This window comes from Numenius arquata, chromosome 8 (genome assembly GCF_964106895.1).
Source record: "Numenius arquata chromosome 8, bNumArq3.hap1.1, whole genome shotgun sequence".
Lineage (NCBI taxonomy): Eukaryota > Metazoa > Chordata > Aves > Charadriiformes > Scolopacidae > Numenius > Numenius arquata.
In genome coordinates this window covers 57,244,371-57,267,975 of record NC_133583.1, presented here as the reverse complement: position 1 = coordinate 57,267,975, position 23,605 = coordinate 57,244,371, and the positions used below count along the sequence as shown (strand labels likewise).

Genomic DNA, 23,605 nt, shown 5'->3' with positions numbered 1-23,605 from the left:
AATGTCTGTTTTAATCACTCCGAGGTCTCTGGCGTGGGGAAGAGCCTGGTGGAGGCTGAGCTGATGCAGGAGGATGGGTGCTACCCACGGGGAGACCTGCAAAGAGGTGGGGGTAAGGATTACTGCTGGACATGGTGGGACTCCTCTGCTCTCCTCGGCTTTGCTGGCCCAAGCGTGAGAAAGGACCTGAGAACCGGCCACCCTGTGGACATGGCTGCTGTAGGGGCACCCATGCGGCGGGGGAGTGCCGTTCCTTCCCTCAGAAAGCAAACCAAACCCGATTCTTCCCTTTCTGAGCCCATCCAAAGCCTGTCGCGGTGTTGACACTCCCGCTTCGGGGAAGCCGTGAGTGGGGCGGCGGGAGCGTGGCCGGGCAGGGCAGTGCTCCCGCAGGCTCGGCCCGGCCCGGCCCGGGTGAGGCTCTCCCCGCCCCGGGGGCAGACCCACGCCTTGGCCCAGGTGTGTTTTCGGGCTCGCCCCGCCTCGCCCGGTGCGGCGGCGGCAGGGACGAGCGACGGACGGGGAGGCAGGGAACCATGCCGCCGGGCTGAGCCGCTGGAACCGGCAGGGATGGACGTGGTAACCGCTGGGGCGCTGCTCCTTTCCACCCTCACCCCGGCAAGGGGCTGCTCGGTCTCCTCTGCCCCGACCCTCCCTCCCTTCCCCAGCCCCGGGTGAAATATTTGCTGCTTGATTTTCCGCTGCTGATTCGTGGCTTTGGGGCTGTTATCTCCCCGTTAGGTGCACCCTCTTGATGCCGCTCTGGTTGGGGACCACAAAGGGACAGCTTTTCTGCCCCAGAGCAGGGGCTGAGAGGCTCGGGGTGCCTGGTTTCTTCTCCCCTCGCTCTGAAATGAGCTGCAGTTGCTGCCTCTGGATTTAACAAAAAGTAGATGTGGATTTTTAAAAAATTTTTTTATTTGTTTCCGGGAGAAGCCGGCAGGTTAATGAGTAGACGATCTCTATGGCGTGCTCTCGTCAGCGTACCCGAGGTGCCTGGGCTCGGCTCCAGCCACCCCGCTGCGGGGCAGAGGGCAGCGCTGATTAAACATTTACCCACAGGAACACCTATGGAAATCAAGATAAAAGAGTGGATGAAACCAGAAAAATTTCGGGAGGGGAACATGCCGTGCTTCCTGTCGGCTGGCCTGCATGCCACATCTTGAGTGGGGTTTTTTTCTCCCGGTGTCGATTCGTTTCAGAAAAGCAGATGCAGAAAATTAATGAGAACTCAGTTTGGTCAGTCTTTGGTATCAGCACAAACCTCCAGCTGCTGGTCTTTCTAAAAGGGATCCTTATCATAGGCTTAAGCTAAGCTTTATTCTGCTTCCTAGAATGATATTAATGTTAGAAGAATATTTTATTTATAGGGAGAAAATATGGAAAGTTTAGCTGTCCCCTGACTCTGTAATGCTCATAGCTTTCCGGCCAGTGGAAGTTTGTTTCTTTTTTATTCTCTCCCTCTCTCATCTTGCATGGGCTTTTGCCAAATGTATTATTATTCAGAGTGAATTATTTGGCCAGATGTAGCTGTAATGCACATTGTGAGCTCTTGGCAGTCCTTTAAATTTATTAGTGTATTCTCCCAACCTGTCAACTGGTCTAATTTACAGGGGAGTGCCTCTCCCCACTGCGCTAAATCTTCCCTGGCCTGGTGGGGCACTGGGGCTTCATGTGTGTCTCACATGCCTGCGACCCACTTGGCGCCGTGTTTAGGGTGACCATCGCCTTGAGTTGGCTTAAAGCGGGCAGGTCAAGCTGGAGAGTCACTCGGATGGGCCTGTGCTTTGAAACAGTCCCAGCTCTGATGGAAAATCATCCCCTCAGAGGCCGGGAGAACTCATTGCACCTTGGAGGGTCTTGCTAAGCTCAGCCCCCCGCAAGGAAACGGTGGTTGTGGGAGCTTTGTTGGGGGAAAATAGCATCAGGATGTATGTGTCCTTCCCACACCAGGTCTGCTTGTGGCATCAGTACCAAGATACCAGCGGGCTGCAAACTGGGGGAAACTATGTTCTAGTGAAGGGCACTGAGAGTGCAGATAACCTTCCTGTTAATTAGGCAAATCATTTGAAGCTGTCATTTCAAGGCAAGAGAAGTAACAACTTGAGGGGGGAAAAAAGGAAGCTCGTATCCATCCCTCTTTAATTAAAGGTAGTGCCAACTAGTGACTGTCACCGCCAGTGCCAGGGAGTGGCCTGACTGAAAACCCTGTTTCGCAGGAATCCGCCTCGCCCGTGGCACATTGAGCCATGCAGGTACTTTTTCTTTTCTGTTTTCTTTGTCCCCGAGGGGACTGATGAGGGACTATGCGCTACAGTAAAGAAAATCAGTGAGGAGAGGTAAACGGCACTGAACTCTTCAAATGTTGCTGCAGCACTTGCGAAAACTCGGAGCAATTGCATTAGGGCACCTCGCTGCTTTATTTCCTGTCTGGCATCGCTGGAGGGATCGGGTACATGTGGGATTATATTTTTTTTTTTCCAAAATCTGATTCATCCTCCGTATGCCTCTGAAAACTCCCCTTCCCATCGGCTCGCCGCTAGATTAGACTGTCTGGGCAGCTTACACGGCATCACGCTGCTGACCACTAATATGAAATATAATTGGAGCAATTCAAACCTCTCCCCCAAGGGTTGGTTCTTTACATCATGCGCTACCCTGTGAAAGTAATAAAGTCAGTGAAAGGGGTTATTCAAGAGAAATTGTCAGTGTTTAATAAATCGTGCAATTAAATGCAATAAAACCTCAGTATGCTATTCATCTGTTCTGCCTTAACACTTAAGGCTGGGGCTTTTTTCAGAATAACGAAGTTCTGTCCTAGATAATTTTTTCCAATTTCCTCATTAGACAGGTTCTCGTGAAGCCTTACAGTTCTCCGCACCAAACTAAGCTGCCAGAGTAGTGCACCTAACGTAATCATGGCATATAAAAACTTATAGAGCAGTTCAAGGACTTGAGTAGCTCATAAATTTTTCTTCATATTTTCTCCCTAGTTCAGTTCAGGGCTGAATTGAAGCTGCAATATTGCAGGCAAAAACTGGGGTCCCCTTTCTCCAGCATGGGATAGTGAGATGTCTGGGGACAAAGGCCTGAAACAAAACGTTCTCTAAGTGTCCTTTTAAACTGTGCTGTCACTGATTATCTCTCTTTGTTCAAAATCACATATAACCTGGGGTCTGGTAACTGCATGGGAGAGGAATTGAGTATCTTGCCCTGTATTCATCACCTAGACTGGGAGATGGTCTTGCTGTCCTTGTGTCCTGCATGTTTGATTTGTATGTCCTCTGCTTCATGGGGTGGGAATGACAGCAAGGGTAGAAGCATCCAAAGAGCCATGGGAACACTGAGCTGAACCAACACGGTGGAGGAAGAAGGTTTTGTCCCAGGGGTCATTTGGAACCCACCAAGGAGTATGGTTGGTGCTTCTCTTCCTATGGTGAAATTTTCTAGAGGAGGCAGGGGATGGACTGGGGATCTCTGGAGAAGCATCAGCCTCTCCTATGACTGGTGCTTGTGTACTGAAAATAAAGTACAGCTTTCCTGCCCAGCAGGTGCATAAGCAGTATCGCCAACACCTCTGCTGGGAAGCTGTAACATTCATTTTAGTGTTTGCCAGGACCTCCCGAAGGAGATTCTCCAACACAGGGTGATGTTGGGGGGCTGGAGCCATCTCTGCTGTTCCTGCTGGCTCTTCTTGGTTGCATTTCCATGCTTTGCTCCTGTGTTTCCCTCTTGTCTCTGCTCTATTGCCTTTATCAGGAGTGATTTGTGACCCTTTGGAGGATCATTTGAATGAGCTAATTCTCCTCACCTGCTTCAAAATTTTCACCAGGCTCTGCATATCCTTGGTGACCAGGGTGGAGTCTATGGCCTCTTTCTCTCTGAAAGGATCATGATCATATAAATTGCCTCTGAAAGCACATGTTTTGTGCTCTCCTCTCTTCCCCCACCCCCAGGAAGGTGTGACCGACATCGGAGCCCTACGAGCAAAATTTCAAAATGACTCCAACTTGGCCAACAAGCTGGTGCAGCCACGCAAGAAGCTTCCCCCTAAGATTGCACCCAAGCCGGGCCCTCTGCCTCTGAGTAAGAGAGAAGTGATAGCAGTAAAACCCAAGGATGAACCTGTCCATCCTGCCTCCCAACCCTCTGCACTCACCCAATGCAATCCCTTGGCATGGCCTCGAGCCAAGCTGGGTTGCATGGAGCCAACGGGGCACAATGAAGAGCAGAAAGGCAACAACTCGGAGAAAGGGCTGAGTTCTCCCAAGAACGGTCCAGAGAAGCCTCTGCCATCCTATTACATTGATTGGCAAGGATCAGCCCAAACAGCTCCAGAGGACCCTTCGCTCCCAAATTCTTTCCAGCATGCCCTAAAGATCTGGGAAAATGCTTTATCCTGTGGCGAGAAAGCAGATGTAATACTCCCAGCCCAACGGGCAACAAACTTATATGTGCACCCTTGCCCGGAGCAGAGGGTGATGCATGCTCCAACTGCGTCGGGTGGCAGGACTCAACCCTCTGGAAGCAAGCCCATGCTGGACCTGCCTGCCCAGAAGAAGGATGCTCTGCGTGGTGTTGGGCTGGCTCGTCCTCAGGCATCCGGAGGACACAGAGGCTCTGATGGAGCTGCTGCTGAGAGCGCGGTGGCAACTGCATTCTGCCAGCTGGGTTATCCCCCACCAAGAAAGCAACCTCAGCGCCAGAAAGGTACAGTAGGCTGTACTCAGTGAGCATAGGAGCACGTATGTGTATAGGTGCTCTGAAAGTGCAGGACACAGCAGCTGAAGAGAAAAGCTGTTATGAGTGGGGACCCTTAAACAAGAGGCCAAACTGGCTCATTGGAGTGCTCCCTTCCTTCCCTGGAGGTCCTGGAGATAAAAAAAAAAAGCCTCTTAGTGCTGCTGAGCTTGGGTAGGGTGAGGGCTCCCCATCTCCACCAAATTGTTTAAAACTCGCTTTAAGACGTTGTCCACATTTTGAGAGTAAGATGAAGAGTGAAGGCGGGGGAGTATCTTCAGTTTTGATCTGCTCTGGCCTTTTGCAATTACAAAGTAAATGTGACGATAACCTGCTATTATGTTTTCACACAGACATATAAAGGCTTGGCTTTTCTGCAGAGAGAGCTTAGTTCAAATTAAAATGGCTTAAACCTGAACTCCCCTTCTGCACCCTCCCAGCTTTGCGAAAGGTCGTAGCTGAGCTTGGAGAGCGTGTTCGCCTTGCAGTATTTCTTACAGAAACCGGTGCTAGGAAACTCAAATTCCGCGAAGTTCTCCTTGCTGACGTCACGCCAAGTGACGGGGCACTGAAAAGATTAAGTCTTTGTTTACCCTGGAAAGCCACCTCGCTCAGGCTGTGTATGGAAAATAGCTATGCCACTAAATCCTGGCAGATTAAACTGTTATCGGTACAGAAAATTAGGCTAGTATTTTATAATCCAGAGGAAGGGAGCTGTCGAGAGCTGAGGCCCCAACATGGTTAACTTTGTAAAAATCTGTAAAAATGGACGTTTCCATTTACTTTTCCATTCTAACATGGTAAGAGCCCTGCTGTGTAATGGGGACACTGAAACTGGGAGGAAGCAGAGCTGGTTAGAAATGTCTGTATAACAACTAATGATCCTACATGCATTTTTTGCCTAAACGAGAGCTAATTGCTGCCTTTCCTTGTGCTTCTCTGGAGCAGAATCAGAGCCTCCCTTCTGCCAGCCTGGAGCAGGAAAATGGTCTGACAGCCCCGGGAGCAAGTGGCCAAGAGTTAAACTTCTCCCTTCAGCTGAATCCCTGGGTCCAGCCCCTGAGAAGCCAGCAAGACCCCCAAAGTTTGATCTCAGTGCTTTCCGAAGCGCCATGCCTTCAGTCCACAGAGGAAATGAGACAAGTAAGAGATTTCAAGTCTTTCTCCCCAAACCTGTTCTGCAGAAAGTGAATAATAATTTCCAGTTTATTGATATCCATAAAGCCACCTTTCCAAGCACATGGAAATAAGATGCTATTACTTGTTTCTAACATTTTCCTCAAACATTACAAAGAGCCCAACAGTTTCAGTGAGACTGATTTTTGCTCTTAATCTGGAGAAGGGCTTTGGTTTTCCAGGCTGGATGTCATCCCCCGTGCAGAAACCCGTTTTCCTCCCAACTGCAGTGTGTTGTGAGCAGTTTACAGCTGGCTGTAAAGCGACAGCAGCTGCGTCCGCGGCGAGCTGATCTTTATCACTCCGCTTCAATGGGAAATGCCTTGACTCTGCAGCACACAACTGTGGGAAGGCACAATAAAATCGGTAGAAACTGGTCTGCTAATCCCCCCCCCCTTCTGTTTTAAATACAACGGAGGGCAACGTCGTTAAATGTTCCAACATCAAGAAATGCAAAAGTTCAGTTTCCCATAATAAAACCCTATTGATGTTACATAATAGGATATTCTGGACCACTTATTAAGCTGGTAAATAGTGTTTCTTTATAGATACAGGGTTAATTATAGCCAGATCTTTAGGCCCAACTTTTGCTAAATTCAAAGGGAGCTGCTTTTCTAAGAAGGGCTTGGCTAAACTCTCTTTGGCTTTACTGTGCCAGTGCTTATTGGTCTGCCCTGGCCTTGATAAGAATAAGAGGCAAACAGAGAGGCTTTCACTGAAACTCTTTTCTAATCCGTCTGCCTTTTCTAAATATATTAATTTGATGGAGGAAACTAGTTATATTTATATGTCATTGTCTCCATCGTCTCTCAATATTGCTCGTTTATTGATCTCTAGAAAGCCTGAGGTTGTTGCCTGGAAACATGAAATAATGACTTATTAACATAGCCACATCCCTAGTTTCTGCTGGCAATCTTATTTCACGGCTGCCTTTGTGTGCGGCGTGTTGCCTCGAGTAAGGACTATCCCTGTCACACCTCCCCATCGCTCCAGCCCATGTTCTGTAGGAGAGTGGTCTTGCCTTCAAACGCTAATCCTCTGTGTGTTTGTGTGCAGCTGCTGATGAAGAGGATTACTTGACTCCTGAAAGGTGAGCGTGTGGCACAGCAATATGTCGGTTGTAGACGACAGGAGCATCTCCATCCCACGATGCTGAAGCACCCCAAGCTTGGGCAATCCCAAGCACAAGTACAGGCTGGGTGGAGTATGGATTGAGAGCAGCCCTGAGGAGGACTTGGGCGTGTTGGCTGATGACAAGCTCAACATGACCCAGAAATGTGTGCTCACAGCCCAGAAAGCCAACTGTATCCTGCATCAAAAGAAGCATGGCCAGCAGGTCGAGGGAGGTGATTCTGCCCCTCTATTCTGCTCTTGTGAGACCCCACCTGCAGTGCTGCGTCCAGCTCTGGAGCCCCCAACATAAGAAGGACATGGACCTGTTGGGCCAAGTCCAGTGGAGGGCCACAAAGAAGATCAGAGACTGGAGCACCTCTGCTATGAAGACAGGCTGAGACAGTTGGGATTGTTCAGGCTGGAGAAGGGAAGGCTCTGGGGAGACCTTTTAGCAGCTTTCCAGTAGCTAAAGGGGGCTACAGAAGAGATGGGGAGGGACTCTTTATCAGGGAGTGGAGCTATAGGACGAGGGGTAACAGTTTTAAACTGAAAGAGGGGAGATTTAGACTAGATATCAGGAAGAAATTCTTTGCTGTGAGGGTGGTGAGACACTGGCCCAGGTTGCCCAGAGAAGCTGTGGATGCCCCATCCCTGGAGGTGTTCAAGGCCAGGCTGGATGGGGCTTTGAGCAACCTGGTCTGGTGGGAGGTGTCCCTGCCCATGGCAGGGGAGTTGGAACTTGATGATCTTTAAGGTTGCTTCCAACTTTAACGACTCTTTGATTCTATGATCCCTGAGCAGCCTGGAGGGAACATCCTACTCCCATAGGCAATGATTTGCTGCAGATTTGGGGATTATGCAAGCCTACGTGGCTGGGATGACCTTCTCCTAAAGTAGAAAACTTCCTTCCCATTTTCTTCTCTGAGCTCTTTCAGCAGCATGGAGAGCCCTGCCATGTGTCATTTGGTCTGGTTTAACTGGTCGGAGGGAAAACATGCCAGTGCTTTGCTTGCACCTGCCCATTGTGTGTTTTTCCCTTCCTGTTTTCCATGTATTCAGGCTTGGTGTTTTTAGAAAAGAGATGCTTTTGAGAACTGTTACTGAAACAAAGCCCTGACATAAACAGCAGGTGTTGAGGGGTTTTGTGCCAGCAGTGGAGGAGCCTGCCCTCCTGCGTGTTTGTGCAGCCACTGCCCTCCCTCCCCATCCCCAGGACTTCAGCTGCCTCCAGATGCTGAAATGAGATTTTTATTGAGTGGTGGTCCAAACTTGCCCACCAGAGGACATGAGCTGATGGGTTCAGCTTTTGATACCGCAAGTGTCTGAAACGGCTCAAAAATCTTGCGCACAGAATTGGGTTTGGATACAAGGGGATCCTGACTTTTTTTGGTATGTCTCTGATTTGCCATGGGTGGTTGTGTAGTGGTCCTGGTTCTGTGCCACAAAACCAGCAAAAATGGAGAAAGAAATACTCATATATATGTTTTGTCTTAGATGCATGAATATACAGCTGGGAAAATGGGAATAGGAGTGGCTGAACCAAAGCAAAAAGAGATGAATTCTCAAAATACTTTCTGTGCCCAAACAATGAACTCTTGCAGCTAACGACACGGCAAGTTGCGCTTTTCACATCATGAGGTGTTCCTGCCAGCATTGGCTGGTGTTTTGTTTAACTTTTAGCCTGCACTTGTCAGAAAAGAACTGGCCAAAAAAATAACCAGCTCCAAAGCTGTCATGCACCACGAGGAAGCTGTCCTAATCTTGCTACAAGATTAGCTATCTCCCTCTAATACTTGTGGTACGGTCTTTACAATAGGTCACTTGTTAAATATTAACCATGTGATAAGTGGGGAAGTGAGTTAAATGAATTCCAGCACAAAAGCAAAATCATGGGTTTCTGGGGGCAGAAATTCCCCTCCCTGAAGCCCAGGGAGCCTCACCTGTAATGAAGTCTGGTCTCTTAGAGACACTCACATAGTTGTTTGTGCCAACTAATCTTGAGCTCTCATTCCTTGTTTGGGGATAAACACGCTGCCTTCGCTGATGCTAGTCAGGGATCCATCAACTTAGCCGTACTTCAGGACCACTGTAGCACCGGGGTACATATAAAGGGCTGTCTGGTGTCCAGCCAAGCTCTCAGGATGTTATTTTATCCCAGGTTTTATCCCCAGGGTTGGGCTGGGGAAGTGAAGGGTAGGGCTTTTCCTGGTCTCCTCTTCCTTAAGTGATAACACTGTGAACAAAATACCTGCTTGTGGTATTAATGCAATATGTATATGTGTGTCCCCTTCAGTGGGACTTATATGTCCAAAACATGTTGTGGGACCAGCAAACCAGCAGGCACTGCCCCCAGTGCTGGGGGCGCTGCAGGGGAGAGCAGGGGGCTGGGGCAGCCTTCGGCATTAGTGCAAGCTTCTGCTTGACTTTAGGTGGTGTTTCTTACTCTGATTTCACTACTGTTAAACTGTACCTTGAGTTTCTTGTTCCTCTTGTTGCGGTTTGCAACAGCCACTTAGTCCTTACCCTGTTGACACCGAGTTGTGACAGCAGGGTGATTCAAGGAAAACCAAGCCCTCCCTGAGGTTTATTATAGATTCACTGTTAAAAGATGGAGATTCTCACTCTAACTCTTCCTGGTGCTCTTTCACCACCCTGTCCCCCGCAGGTCTTGCAAGCTGCATCCTGTGCGTTTGCCGCTTCCCAGTACACTCCCGAGCTGCCAAGACCTCTGCTGCCGTGGGTGGAGGGGAAGTCTCAGGGCTTTGCCTCTGGAAAAGCTTGGGTTTCTCTCTGCACCCATTCCCAAACAAATCTAATTTGAATTTCCAGAGGAGGAAAGAAAAACGGAAAATGAGGAGATGGGGACTGGGCTGGGCAGCCCAATACTTGGGGCTGTGACACCTTGCCTCCCCCCATGGCTGGCAAGTGCCACTCGCCGTGTGGGCATGCAGCGTGCCACTTAATAAGCTCAGGAGCAGGACCTTTATATGTACCCTCTGATATCTGAATTTTCCCCTTCCTGGTTCCTGAAATGAGAAACAGCACACCAAACAGTGCAACTGGGTCGTTACTAATTTTTAAGTAGCTGTGGTAGGTTTGAAAAGTGCTGCACTCTGATTTCCTTGGACTTTTTGTTCTGTTTCTACTTGAGGGATCACTGTAGGCAGAAGCCCAAAATCCCAGTATGAAGTGCCCTGATGTGCTATGAGCCCTATAAATGCTGCCTGTTCTCCCAGAGGAAAAGCACTGGGGGTGTGGCGTTGGGGGGAGGCTCGGCCGAACCCTGCGTCTGGCACAGGTGTCCTCTCCCTCCAAGGAGTTCCTGATTTCACTTTGCTTTCTTGTAGGCTCAGTATCAAAGCACTTGAATTCCTTGTCCTTAAGATGGATTTTTTTTTTTTCAGACTTCTAAAAGGACCAGAAAAAAATGCCTCTTTTCTCTTTTCTCTCATCTTCTCAGTGCTCAACTTGAAGAGCAGAATAATTATGAAGAAACCTCAATGTACCTGAATCAGTCTGGGGACGCCACAACCTTGTGTGTCATTGAAGGTACTTTATAAGGCAAAATTGTGAGATGAATTACATGCTGTCTGGGATAGAGCCTTTAAAAAAGGAAATAATATAGTTTATTCGAGATGAGAAGAGCAGCTGCACATTGGTAGGGGTGACCAAAGATGACTGACTGTATTGTCCCTCTGTGCACTGTCACAGTGTGAGGACTTTGGGGCACGGACAAAAAAGAACCACCATTTTGGTGGTGAGATGGTGCTCAGTGTAAAATTGCAGTGGGGAAAAATTGAGATGCTACCCATGTAGAAAAGAAAGAAAATAGTGAGGCAAACCTCAGTATCTTCTTGGAAATATATATTTTTTTTTTTCAGGGTACAAAGCTTTTCCATCTCCATCACTGCTTCTTCCCAGTATAATTTTCTCTATCAGAGTTGCCACTGCTCTGCTTTTACTTTTTTCAAAGTTTCCCTTTTTGGGGAGGTTTGTTTCTGCCTTGTGCATTGCCTTTCTCTCCCATTGGAACAGGAGCAAAGAAACTTCCTTGGGGGGGGCCACCACAGCCCTTTAGGGTTTGCCCCAAGGGCTATGAAAACTGTGGCCAGCCAAGCTCGATGCTGCAGTCCTCTGAACGTAAGCCAACATTCAAATAGCAAATTGAAGGACCCTGGGCAGTAGGACATGGTGAATGTACCGTGGTGAATGTGTGCCTGGATGCTGAGCGTGTGGGCTAAAGTTGGGTTTTGCAACTTAAAGTGCAGTGACTTTAATGTAGACTAAAAAGTAATATTTGTTCACAAATATCTTTTCTAGTACCTAAGGAAGAGCCTCAAGAATACAAGGTAAGTCTCCTCACAGCTGGTTTTGATCTTTTAGGCTTGACTGTACCATGTATAGAGTGCTTTCCTACCTTAGAAATTTTTAATATCTGTATTTCTTACCTGCCGAGTATTTCTTTATGTGTTGTGTTGTCTGTGAAGACTCTCAAGAAATAAATAAGTAATTTCAGAGGGAACACAGGGACTAATGGGGTTTCCAAACACACTGGGGGAGAGAGTCCGTTTCCTTGACTTCCTCTGCAAACATGTAAGAAAGTGATAGCACCATCTGGACGTTGGTGGTAGACCAAGTAAGTGTCAACCACCGATGTCAAGATCATGAATTCTTGGAGGAAAAATCCACTGAAATGTTCTGGAATTTCCTGTCGAAAGTGGACTGGTGATGGTAATCCCTCTGTGAAGGCATAAAAGCAAAATTGAGCCAGATTCCTTTTCACGGCAGCACACTTCAAGCTTTGGCTCGTAAGCAAGGGCGACTGTTGTGGGCACGACTGTAGGGGTTTTCATCCCTTGCTGCAGGGATATCTCTGCTGCAAACTATGACCTGGCCCTTTTCATTTTACCCTGGCTACAAAGGGGATGGCAGTCACCTTGGCGGTGGAGATGCCCTGCAGTGAAGGCAGGCTAGTGCATTGCACAGGGCAGGACTTGCTACAGATGTCCCCAGAGAAGACCTGCTTGGCTGCATGGCCAGGCTCACAGGGGGTAGCTGGGCTGAGAGAACACGTCACCTCATGCCAGGAGATGATCATGTACTCGTTATCAGTTCTGGCCGTGATAACAGAGGGTAAACTACTCATTGGAAAACGTCAAACTCCACTTTCAAGTCCTGACTTGCAAAGCAATCAAATTGTCCAGGAAATAGCACAGGTTTCCAAATGCACTTATCTGTGCATGATTTCCAGAGAGGTTCTCTGGCTTGGCTCTAGTCTTATTTTATGGTTGGAAAAATCTTTATTTAATAAAAAAACACCTTCCTCCTCTTCTGTAAGCTCTCCAACTTGTAATTGCTTTCATTCTGACCAGTAGCTTCATTGGCCTGATCCCTTGCACTGTTACATTATCCTTATATAGTTTGTCAATATGTGTATCCCCTGTCCTGCAAAGTAGAGGAAGTATCCTTGTCTGATGACTATTCCAAACGTAAAATGCTTCTGGGCTTTCTAAAGAAATGTATCTTTAAATACGAGATGACAGTTGAGGCCTTGTATAAAAGCTTGACTGTTGAGAAAAACACAGTGGCTGAAGGCTTTCCTCTTCTTTATTCTAGAAACAGAAGACTTTTTTCTTTGCCAAATCCAGGTAATTTCCTTTCCTTTCTCTCAAGCTTCTTCTAACCCCGCAACTAACCCAGGTTAGGGTTAGAATATAGTAACACTCAGTAAATAGAAAGAAATTTCATATATTTCACAACCAGGACAATGTAGACAATGATGCTCTCCTGTGTCAGCACTCGTGGTTTCTAAGATTGTTTTCATTGTAAAGCATATCTGGAAGGGAGATTTTCTTCTTTCCTCTGGCACACAAAAAATGCATTGTCTTTTCCTACTGAAACCTGAACTCTCTCAGTATAAGAAGGGAGAGGTGTGAGGCTCTCATACTGGGACACCAGGTTCCAGGTCCAAAGCTGTGGTAAAGGCAAGGTCCACACTGAATTTCATGCTATAAATGTCACATTTCAAACTCCCTGCAGTGTATAATTACTCTCACTGGCTGAAGGCAGTTTTTTCGATGGGGATGAATCATATGATAAAAGGGGGTCACCTCAATGGGAAATGTTGTGATGCTGGAAAAAAGGTATTGTGTTCTGCCTCCCATTGCTGTATCTTCTTCCCTAAATTGCAATATAGTGTGGTGAGAGGCACATTTTGTGAGCCAGGTGCCCCCAGTGGCAAATGGATCCAGCTTGTCCATTCCTGGTACTGGAAAACAATCATCTTAGTTTGTCTCTTTTCTGAGGGTGATTGCTATTACCCAAATAAACAGTGGCCTTTACATTTGGAATTGCCCTTACTTTTAGTACTGGTGGCCTTTTTGGCATCTACCTCATTCAGATGGAAAATGAGCTGCTTATTTGGGCACAGTCATAAAGCAATGTGTCTGTCTGTGAGTTCGCTAAAATGTCTCTGTTCCGAGATGTCTCTCATTTCTGACATTTTCAGTCCTGGAAGAACTATAATAGAGGATGAAAAAGAGGAAAAACCAAGTCTTGAAAGAGAGAAACAGGAAGGAAAGAAAATTTTCAAGGTATGGTATCCTTGAGATTACTTTTAGTAATTAACAGTAAGATGTCTCTTCTTCTATCCTCCTTTTCTTTGGGAAACAGTTGAAATTTGAGTCCCAAATCACTTTTTTTTTCTGCCTTCCCTTTTGCCTGCTCATTGTTCAACTGCTACCACCTAAAAGGCAGGTAGTGCTGCCAAGCAACACATATATCTACCAGAAATCCCTGATGCAAAAGGGCATGAAACTGTTTTAATTCCATAGAAAGGTAACATATTCTTATAGACGTACATGTGTAAATTATGTTAACTTACATTAGAAAGCTGTTTCTAAAGACTGTATTGACCAAATCAAATGCCTGATCTCAGACAGGTGGAAATGAATACGTATCTCCCATCAGCCAAACCAAGGAAGATGGTAGAGGTGGGATGAAGGTGCCACACGGGAAGCAGTATGTGACCAGTACCCAGACTGCAAAGCCCCCAACCCCACAAGGGCTGGCAAAAGACGGAGCAGAGTTCTGTGAGTATGTCATTGCACTGTTGAGTGTTTCCTCAATCCTCAGTCCCATCTGTTGCCCAAATGTCTCTTCCATATGGGAAATAATGTTAAATTTGGACGCAACTCTTGAACCAATTTCATTAAACCAGGGCAAAAGGTTGCATGTGCATTTGTATTCTGGTCTGAATCATTTATTTTGGCTTTGCAAATAGCTTCCTAAGTTGGTTAACCATCTGCGTAACTCAAACCGAGGTGTTTGTTTTTCCAGCAGATTGCCCTTATCCGAGAGAGCTGAAATCCCTCTCCTCCGCTTCTCATAATTTATTGAGTCTCAGAAAAGGGTTTGGCTGAGGCTTGTGGTAGAAATACACGTGATCAGGATGAGGGCCTGAAATCTCCCCTTGTCCCTTATTAAGATGGATGATGTCTCCTCGCTCTCTCTTCTTAATAGTTCCAGTGAGCCTTTTTCTGAATTTGGGCTCCTTCTGACACGATGCTCTGATTTAAGGTCCAGAGCTGGTAATATACACCTTAGCCGCACAGTTAAACCCAGTCACGTCTCCTCTGTAAACACTATTTTGCAACTTCAGGTATAAGCGTGCATAGGTTCTCTTCTGCAAAGGCTTACTCCTGCCTCTGCAAGCCGTTAGTGCAATATGGCAGCAATTCAAGGATGGAAGAGAGAAAAGTAGCTCTGATGGGCTCTGTGGACAGACCAGGAGTGTGAAGGAGGAAGTGTAAATTGACTGTGGTGGTTGTTATTGGTGTGGTCCTTGGTTGTTTGGGTTTTTTTTAATTTTATTTTAAATCACTTCATAATAATTTTCTGGTTTGGTTGGTGTCTGTTTTTGTAAGAAATCTTGCTGGTTTGCTTGACCTTTGAACAGCTGGAGGTAATTTCTGTTGGGATTTTTTTTTTTTTAAGTGCTCATGGTGAGCCTTCTGCTATAGCTTCACCAGAGAGGCTGATGCAGAGAACTGTTTGGTTGTTCCCCTTCCTCCCCCCACCTTTTCTTCTTCATGGGGGTTTGGATGTTTTGCAGAAATTTTGGTCATTAACTAGACCATATCGTGACGGTGTGTGTTTCTGGTACGCCTGTGTTCATTCAGAAACACTATCTGCTTGTATTTGTGTGGCTGTATTTCTGCATTATCCCAACTCTCTTAAACCAGTTTTAAGGATTTAATATTGCCACTTAACAGATACCTCCAGTAATAATTTTTTTCTCACCTCATGAGGTGCAGCCTTCATGCTCTATTCCAGCCCTTGGTGAATCACATCTCTGGGATATTCTCTCTCCTTGTCTCCTTTCCGAGATGTTGATTTACAGGTGTATTCCCAATGGACTGGTCTGTTATTTGGATCTTAGCATCTCTACCAATGATGCTAAGCCCTCCCTCCCTTCAGTCACTCTGCAAACATCCATGAAAAGTCTCTTGGGATGTTTTCTGGTGAGGAGCATTTGGGTCTCAGCTGCCACACTGAGAATATTGATGGATGGTTTTAATTTTTTGAAACCTAAAATATTTTAAAATTTTAAAATGTTTTAAAGTTAAATGCTTTTTCTCTCTAAATGTGGATCAGAGCAGAGACTTTCAAGGTCTCCTGGAATGGAAAGTATGTCTGCGGGCTCTTACTTGTTGTGGCATCAACTGTTATCCTCAACAATCATCCTTGCCCTGAGAGAAGTTCCTCGGAAAAGCTTCTAAAGCAAAGGTCCTTTCTTGTTTCCAGTGCCCTATGTGTACGCTGATGCTCCAAAGCCAGGGGTGGAAGGAACAGCCTTGAACCAAACGATTTTGCCATCTCTGCAGGCACCAGAGGATATATATGATGACGTTGGGGAAATGCAAGATAGACTGTAAGTATGGACCTAGGATCTTTGCAATGGATTTATCTACAAAATGTCTTCTAAAACTACACTGCAGCACATCCCCATGTGATATTTCTGTCTTTTAGCAGCCAAGCATCAGATGCCTCAAGTCAGTTTGCATCAGCCAGCAGTAAGTGCAGCACATGGGGGAGCTCAAACGGGAGCTGCTTTTAATTTGGGATGGTCTCTGGGAGATGATGTGAATAGCTTAATTTAACTTTCAATATGTATAGCGTCTCCTTCTGGCCTGGTTGCTCTAAATTCCCATTAAAACCAGTGGGGAGCGATACATGTTTCTAGCACGGAATTCATTTGAGCAACCTTGAAGCCTCTATAAGAGTAAAATGGAATGGCCTGGGTGCAATTTGTCCAGCAAACCTCACCTCGTCGCTACTGAACGTGGTTTGTGATAATAGCATGCCTTGGTTTGAAGTTTCAGGAAACAGCTATGAAGAAACATATGAAGATGTTGACATTGGGGGTGATAATCCAGCAAAACCAGAGTAAGTTGCAATTTCTTAGCCTATATTTTGAAATACTGACCATAAGTCATTGAATTCACATGCCAGGTAGTGGCTGGAAGCTGTTTTCTTTTTTTTCCTAATGCAATGGCAGAGAAGTCATTGTATGGGTGGGTTTCTTCCCTCTCTTCCTCCCTCTTTCCCCTGTGGCTGACACTTAGGAAGTAAAAAATATTTATCAAAATTAACCCCCCTAAGCAGTGAGGCCTTTCTATTAGAGCTTGTACTCCCCTTACAGACCTCTGCTTGCATAAAACACAAAGGACAATCTTGCCACCCTTCTCTTGATCAAAAGTGTTGCTCGGTTGTAGCTGAGAAATTGCACCTTTTTTTTTGTGTGTGCCAAAAGAGGTAATGCCCAAGGGACAAATGGGGGCATCATCCCCTCGAAAAAAGGGACAAAATGCTCACATTTCAGATCACAGAAGTTTGGAAAGCTGAAAGGAGCCCAAGCAGTGAGCTAGTGCCTGCAGCTGACATGCTGTAACTAACTTGCAACCTGCTCTTTTTTATATATCTTCTCAACATCTTTGCTTCCACAGGGTGTGTTATAAAAGCAATGAGTTTTGCAGCCTCAGGTTTATACGTTGTCTGAGCTTCCTAAATGGATTAAGAGGTGAAACGTGAAGTCAGTTGTGTTTTTACTTATTAGCTTTGTGTGGTTCCCTGCCCTCACGCAGTAAAAGATTTCCTGCATCCCTTTGTAAGAAATAGAGACAGCCTTTGGGAACGGCATATGGGCTGGGGATGGTGCACACAACTGCTCCGAGTGCACCTGGTGGCTCTCTTCTAAGGAGCGGTGTGGGAGGAATAATAAGGTGTTGCTGTACAGCTGCTTTTCCCTTTACGGATGTGAGACTCGTACTGGCTTGCATCTGGATTCAAGTCTAGCTGATGTGTCCATGTAGAGCCTGTGTGTGTTGGAGAGGGGAAAAGGACTGGGAACCTGAAACCCCAGAGGTGGCTGGGCACTTATTAAAAGGTCAAAGTGTCATTTCTCTGCAAATTGTCCGTGGGAGTTTAGTGGTGGAGGCGCAGAAGCTTTTTCAGTCAGTGGGTAGTGTGTTGGCATCTGCATCTGGCTCCTGGGCCAACCATGCCTGTCCCACACCCACCGGGAAGCATATCCAAGACTCTTCTCTCTGCACAATGCTGCTGAACAGCAGTAGAAATTAAACTCTATTGCTAATTCACAGAGGAGGAGTACATCTTGCTGGGTTTGCAAGGGAACTTCATCACAAAACTAGGGTTGGGACCAAACGCGTGGGGTTCAGAGGTCAGTGTCTTAGTCCCCAAACCAGTTTTTATGGAATCTTTCTATTGATCCCACATGCAGGCTTAGAAGTGCTGATACACATAAAATATTTTTAATAGTACTTGCGCATGGGTAATGTTCCCCATGTGAGGACCGTGGTTCTTTGCAGATACTTCATTATAAAATCTCTGTGTAGCTTTGCAAGCCCCCATAAGTTTCAGAAAAGAGTGTGTGTAGTGGAATGTCCTTCTTAAGAGCACACACGATAGAAATGTGTGATGAAGGGTGGCACAGACAGATGCTCCTGATGTCCTCCTTTAATGCGCACTGCATGTTTCTGGGGAATTTTTGTCCCTTTCATCAGGATTTTTTACTCCAAATAAACCTGGATCAATCTGTAGTTGTTGGGTCACAGGAGGACAACTTCAGTTAACACAGAAAAGTGTAAAGCTAAGCAAAGGTTCGGGGTTGGACTTTATAATTAAGCACCTTTTGCTGTGTTGGTGCCTATCCTGTTGAATCCATCGTTCATCCACATGATGCTGTTAAGGCTTAAGCCATACTGCTAAGATGAGTTTTAAGGTCTGCTGACCTGCTTACCTGCTTCAGGATCTCTGGGGCTATGAACATTTCAGCTCTCATGTACTTCAGTGCCTGGTGCCTCTTTAGTTTAAAATCTGTTTCTCTTTTGGACAGAACAGAAAAGCAAAAGAGATTTGGACACTTGTTTAAGATTGAAAAGTTGAAGCTGAAGAATACCAAGCTCAAGGAAAACTTCAGGTAAGAAAACCATGGTTGTCCAACCCCTTCCCCCTCCGAACCTGAGCGTTCCTTTTTGCCATAATTTGAGAGTAGGAGGTCTAGGAGTAAGGAATACAGCTTTAACTGGAAAGTTATGCCAAAAGGGCTTCTATCAACTCGTTAGGAGCTGCTGTGGCAGTTGTGGCCATTAGTCAATCTGTGCAGCTTCTCCAAAGTCTCTGGCATGAGGAAACTACAGCAGTTGGTCCTACAGAAGCATCCAAGTTTTCATAGGCTTTCTGTTGCCTTTGGAATCTTCCTGATACCTTGGCATGATGCAGCTACACAAGGAAACATAGAAATGTGACAGCTGCTGCCTAGACCTGTGGGCCAGGATTTGGCAAAGGCTTCTGATGTGGCTCCTAAGGGTTGAGGTTTTTTTTATTCAAAGTACCATTTATAGTCAATCTGGCCACAGCATCTGCTGAAGTTTGTAGTCTCTTGAGTTTGTAGTCTAACAAGTTAGGAAAGAGGATATTGAATAACTTCCTATAGTGCCCTTTCAGGTATTCTTACTTTAATGTTCAAAATCCTGGTTAAGGTTCCATGGAAACAGCCTTTTCCTCAAGGGCACAGTAGCTGCCGGCAGAGCCCGTCCTCCACGGCTACCAGCATGTGCCTCAGCCTGAGCGCAGTGCCTGAAGGCCAGGAAAATGCTGCTACTACTTATTTCTTTGGAAATTCCAGATTAACCCTTTCCTCTTTTATCTGAGGAAGGTTTGTTTTACTTAAAAATCTTTTCATGCTAGGTACTCTGCTATGTCAGTGACTCCTTCCTGCATCACTGCTAAATATCATTATAGGGAAGGAGTCACCAAGTTTCATAACATTGTCTTGTCGCAAAGAACCCTTAAAGCTCCTGAAAGCATCTCAGATATCTACAGTCATTGCCACATTTAAATTGCTGGGCAACCCATGATATTGGCAGACTACAAGAGAGAATTACTACTGACTACAGTTACCAACTGTCCACCGACCCTCCAGCTATTGGGAAGGGGTGTAGGAGTGGGCAGGAGGAGGGTGCTTTTGCCCATTTGGACTGTTCTTTGGATGTGATGTAGATCTTTCATAACCTGCTTGACGAACAACACATGGGTCTTGTTGGTGCCAGAGGATGAAGATGCTTATTTAGCAAGGGATGTAATTCTGGCAAACGTGGTTGGTGTCACGGTGGCACCTAGACCTGCCTCCATCGCTTCAGCTGTGAGCACTGCATGCTGCCACCTTGTTGGTGCTCATGGCTTTTTGGGTGATGCTGATGGGCAAATTTGTTTCTAAAAGCCTCTTTCTATCCACAGATTGTTTTCCGTCTCAATATCAAATTTAGGTAAGCAACGTGCATGTATCTGGCTCTTGGGGATTTGCGTGTGTGTGTATGAAGAGGCAAATGTATTAAATGAAGGAAAAACAACTTTAAGCATCGTGCCTTTCTCAAAATCATGTAATGTGACAGCATGAACTTTGAAGACTTGATAGACATTTGTGCTTCATTTGAGGGTGGGTTTTTTGCATATATTTGGGTGGTTTTCTTTGAAGAGGAGCATTCCTCTTGCAGATCTGAATATATTTAGGAAAGCATCGTGCGAAGTGATCCACGCCGAGCCACTGCTTCCAGGCTGGTGGTGGTGTTCAACAGCCAACTGCGCTCCATCAGCTCTCTATAAAACTGTACTGCTTATCGCTGCCTGCTGGAGACACAAGTTCATGCCTTGTGTTAATGGGGGTGGACGCAAAAACTGTCCCCGCTAATCCAGCCTTGAGAAGGTGCTGGAGTGAAGGAACCTATGTCCTCAGGATGGAAACCCTGCCTGGGTGCTGGCTCCAGTGTGAATTTGGGGGCTTTGCTGCTGCTTCTGCTCCATTCCTGGAGATGGATGGCCAAACCCATGCAGAAAACTGCCCACAAACACAACTAACAAACCCAAGAATCCTGCCTTGTGCTGGTGTTTTGGCTGGTTTTCAGAGTCCCAAGGATCTTCCTTTTACATTGCCTTGGCCCCTTTGGATTGAGCGATTAGCACCAGCCCCAATTTTCCTCTGTAATCCATCCCTTTGAGTACCAGGCTCCGAATGACATCTCCTAATAATTTTCTCTGTTGCATTTTGGTTGACAGCAGCTGTTTCCCAGGAGGATACGGTGTACGACGATGTCGAGATGGGGCAGAGAGAGCTGAGGTGAGGAGAGTGCCCTCTCCTGGAGCTGGCCTTGGGCCAAGGAGATGTTCTTCTTGGCACAAACCTGTGCCCTGGGGAGCCTGCAGTACTGCAAGCCACCGTGGGTCATGAGCTGGTCGGGACTCAGTCCAGGTGCCCTTCCCATGTGTGTTTGATTTGGCAAGGAGCATCCCGCAAAATGTTTCTTCAATGTTACCTAGTTAGTGCAAGAGACGTGAAAAGGAGAGAGCTGCTCCCTGAAACATGTGAAAATTCAGATAGCTTTCCTAAGGAAGGAAAACTCCAGCCCCCAGACCCAATAATCAGCCCTGTCCTGGCAAGCTCCTTGTCAGAAAAATTACTTTTAATAGGAACAGCATGTCTCAATGTCTTGCTGCCAGATGATTGTGGCGGCAGCATGTGCTGGTATAAATCGCAGCAAGTGTTTCTGTTTCAGTGGTGGTTTGTGGGGGTAGACAGGGAGAAAAATCACAACTTTGTAGGTACATGGGTTTGGGGAAGGGACACAGTCTGCTGGAAAATCTTGAATTTCTGTGTGACTCTTTCCCCTCCTCTCAGAGAGAAGGATGACAAGTACAAAACCTGGATGCCGAAATTTCTGATGGCGAAAGAGGATAAGGACCAAAGGAAAAGCAGCGATGATGTGGAAAGGTCTTGGTTTCCCATGTTGTCTAACTTTGTACGCATCTCTAAGTCATTTGCAGGAATGGGATGCCCCTGATTGCGCACAGGTTTAGTGTAGGCTGCTGCTCCAGGGTCCTTTCCCTTTGAACTCAGCTCTCAGGAAACTTTGCAGAAAATATCTTGAGGGCAAAACAAACTCCTGGATCTGAGCTGTATGCAAGCGGGGGATACCCTGAGGGTCTCATCCTGAAGTTGTATCGTGTCTTCTCACTTAGCCGACACAAAAAGACGCTACCTGATATATATTTGGCTGCTTTGCTGCCCTGGTCACTCCCATTCCTTCTTTAATTGTGCCTTAATTTAATATTTGATCTCTGTGGATCAGTTATTGCTATTTTGGCAAGAGCACTGTGTTTGGAAGCCCTTTACACAGTGTAGTAATTGCCTGTGTGTTCCCCTTGGCCTTGTTTTAAGTATTGATTTCTTGGGTCTTCTTTTTCCAGTTGGGTTTATTGCATTGCCTTTTGCTGTAGCATTTGTGCATAAAAGCAAAATTAAAACTTTTTTGTCACCGGTGCTGCAAAAATTCACGTGGAAATAGGAATTTTCATTTCCATTTTAGAGCAGAAAAATGTGCATTGCAATGAGGTTTTTCATGACCCAGTACCCGGGACTTCAAACAAATGCAAATCAGAGACCTATTTTATGGATTCTTACCACAGAGTTACTGCATGGGGTTGCTCACACACCGCTTGTTGTGTTGTGCAGAGTCATGTGTGTAATTTTAGAGACTGTCAGGAAGCCGATGCAATTTCATCTGTTCCTTAGAGATCACAGGTCCTGCAGGCTGAGACTGCCAAGGAGGAATCTCTTCACAGCTTAAAATTCCTGAATTTCAGCTCTTGTTTCCCTTCCTCTTAATTTTAAGTGCACAAAAGTTAGCCGGGGGTGAATAATTCATTGCAAGTGGGTGCCTTTTGTTTGTTTGGGATTTTTTTCCTGTCTTAGTTTTAAAATGAATGTCATAGATGGGATTTCACATACAAACCAGAAAGAGTGGCATCTCCATACTCAGAGGATGCCCCAGCACGGATGGCCATTGCTCCCCTTGAGCTGCTTATAAGAGCTTGGTTTTCACTTTACAGTGCCATACAAATATCTACTTGGGTGACTTTCTCCTCCATGTGCTCAAAAAGCAACAAAAATCTGGAGAGCTGTGTCAAGCCCCACTTCTATAAATGACTCGGAATGAGAGTTATCTGGGGACCCTTTATGTCTGAATATAAATAAAACCAGAAGGAGACAAATTGCTGGGGGAAAAGTGAATTGTTAACAAAAAACACGACTGATTTGAAACACCTGATTGAGAGTTTGTTTGTTCCCACGCTGCTTACAGAGAAAACAGTTATTCCAAATGGAGATACAAAATGGCTCAAGTTGTGCTCACCAAGAGGTTCGAGTTGTATATTCATTGTTTTATGAAAAATAGAGATGCGAATGGTGTGCTTTGCTTTTCCAAGAGTTCACTGCAGGCAAGACTTAAAGACTTAAAACTCTGGGTTGCATTTCCCAGGGGTTATACGAATGGAGCTCAGAAGTGTATGTCTCTCTCTCTCAATGCAGAAAGATCTTCAAAGTCAAGAAGAGTAATGCAGAAAAAAGCAAGAAGATGGAAAAAGAAGAGAAGATTTTTAGAGAAACGTTTATGGTATGTGTCTCTCTTTAGAGAATTAGCTGTGTCAGAGGAGGAAAGCAGCCATGTATCATGCTTAAGAGATGCATGGTGGAAAGTTGTTGGTCCTTATCTAGGCTGGAAGAGATGTCCAACTGACCTGCTGCCTTCTCCCCTAATCTGAGGTCTTCATCAGGCGTGTTGCTGGCTTTTTCCCCCCTCTTCAGCCCCAAGTGAAGCCTCGCAACCCATTCTGAGATCTCTCTATCCCTCCCCACTGCCCTTAAAGACATTGCACACGAGTCTAGAATTAACTTGTGCTTTTTATTTCTTCTCTGCAGTATGATAAGGACATCAATGTCATCAACACAGCCACTGCCGAGTGTTCGGTCCTCAGTAAGAGGAGCGTTGATCTCCCTCTCACAGCTGGAGAGCAGCTGGATGTTATTGATGTCACGGAGGGCAACGCAGTGATTTGCCGCAATTCGGAGGGCAGATGTGAGTTTGCAGAAAGCCTCTGGCATGGGTGGTCACTTCTCAATCCAATTTTGAGGGGCAAGCAACAGTATGTTCTTTGTGCTTAG

At 46.1% G+C, this 23,605-nt stretch overlaps 1 protein-coding gene across 1 annotated transcript; it reads left to right on the top strand.

Annotated features, from left to right (window-relative positions):
• Positions 1–570: 570 nt before the first annotated feature.
• Positions 571–23,605, top strand: FYB2 (FYN binding protein 2). The gene is made up of 18 exons (XM_074152535.1): positions 571–579; positions 3,957–4,710; positions 5,689–5,883; positions 6,973–7,006; positions 10,490–10,578; positions 11,350–11,378; positions 12,646–12,677; positions 13,538–13,622; positions 13,967–14,120; positions 15,835–15,961; positions 16,060–16,103; positions 16,407–16,476; positions 18,446–18,529; positions 19,849–19,877; positions 20,665–20,725; positions 21,284–21,376; positions 22,973–23,057; positions 23,363–23,605. The coding sequence occupies exons 1-18, from the start codon at positions 571–573 to the stop codon at positions 23,603–23,605; spliced, it is 2,217 nt and encodes a 738-aa protein (XP_074008636.1).

Excerpts from the sequence above, each read along its gene's own strand:
- FYB2 (XM_074152535.1), top strand. Across the intron at positions 13,623-13,966 it reads AAGGAAAGAAAATTTTCAAG|ACAGGTGGAAATGAATACGT; the intron begins GTATGGTATCCT and ends GCCTGATCTCAG. Across the intron at positions 19,878-20,664 it reads CGTCTCAATATCAAATTTAG|CAGCTGTTTCCCAGGAGGAT; the intron begins GTAAGCAACGTG and ends TTTGGTTGACAG.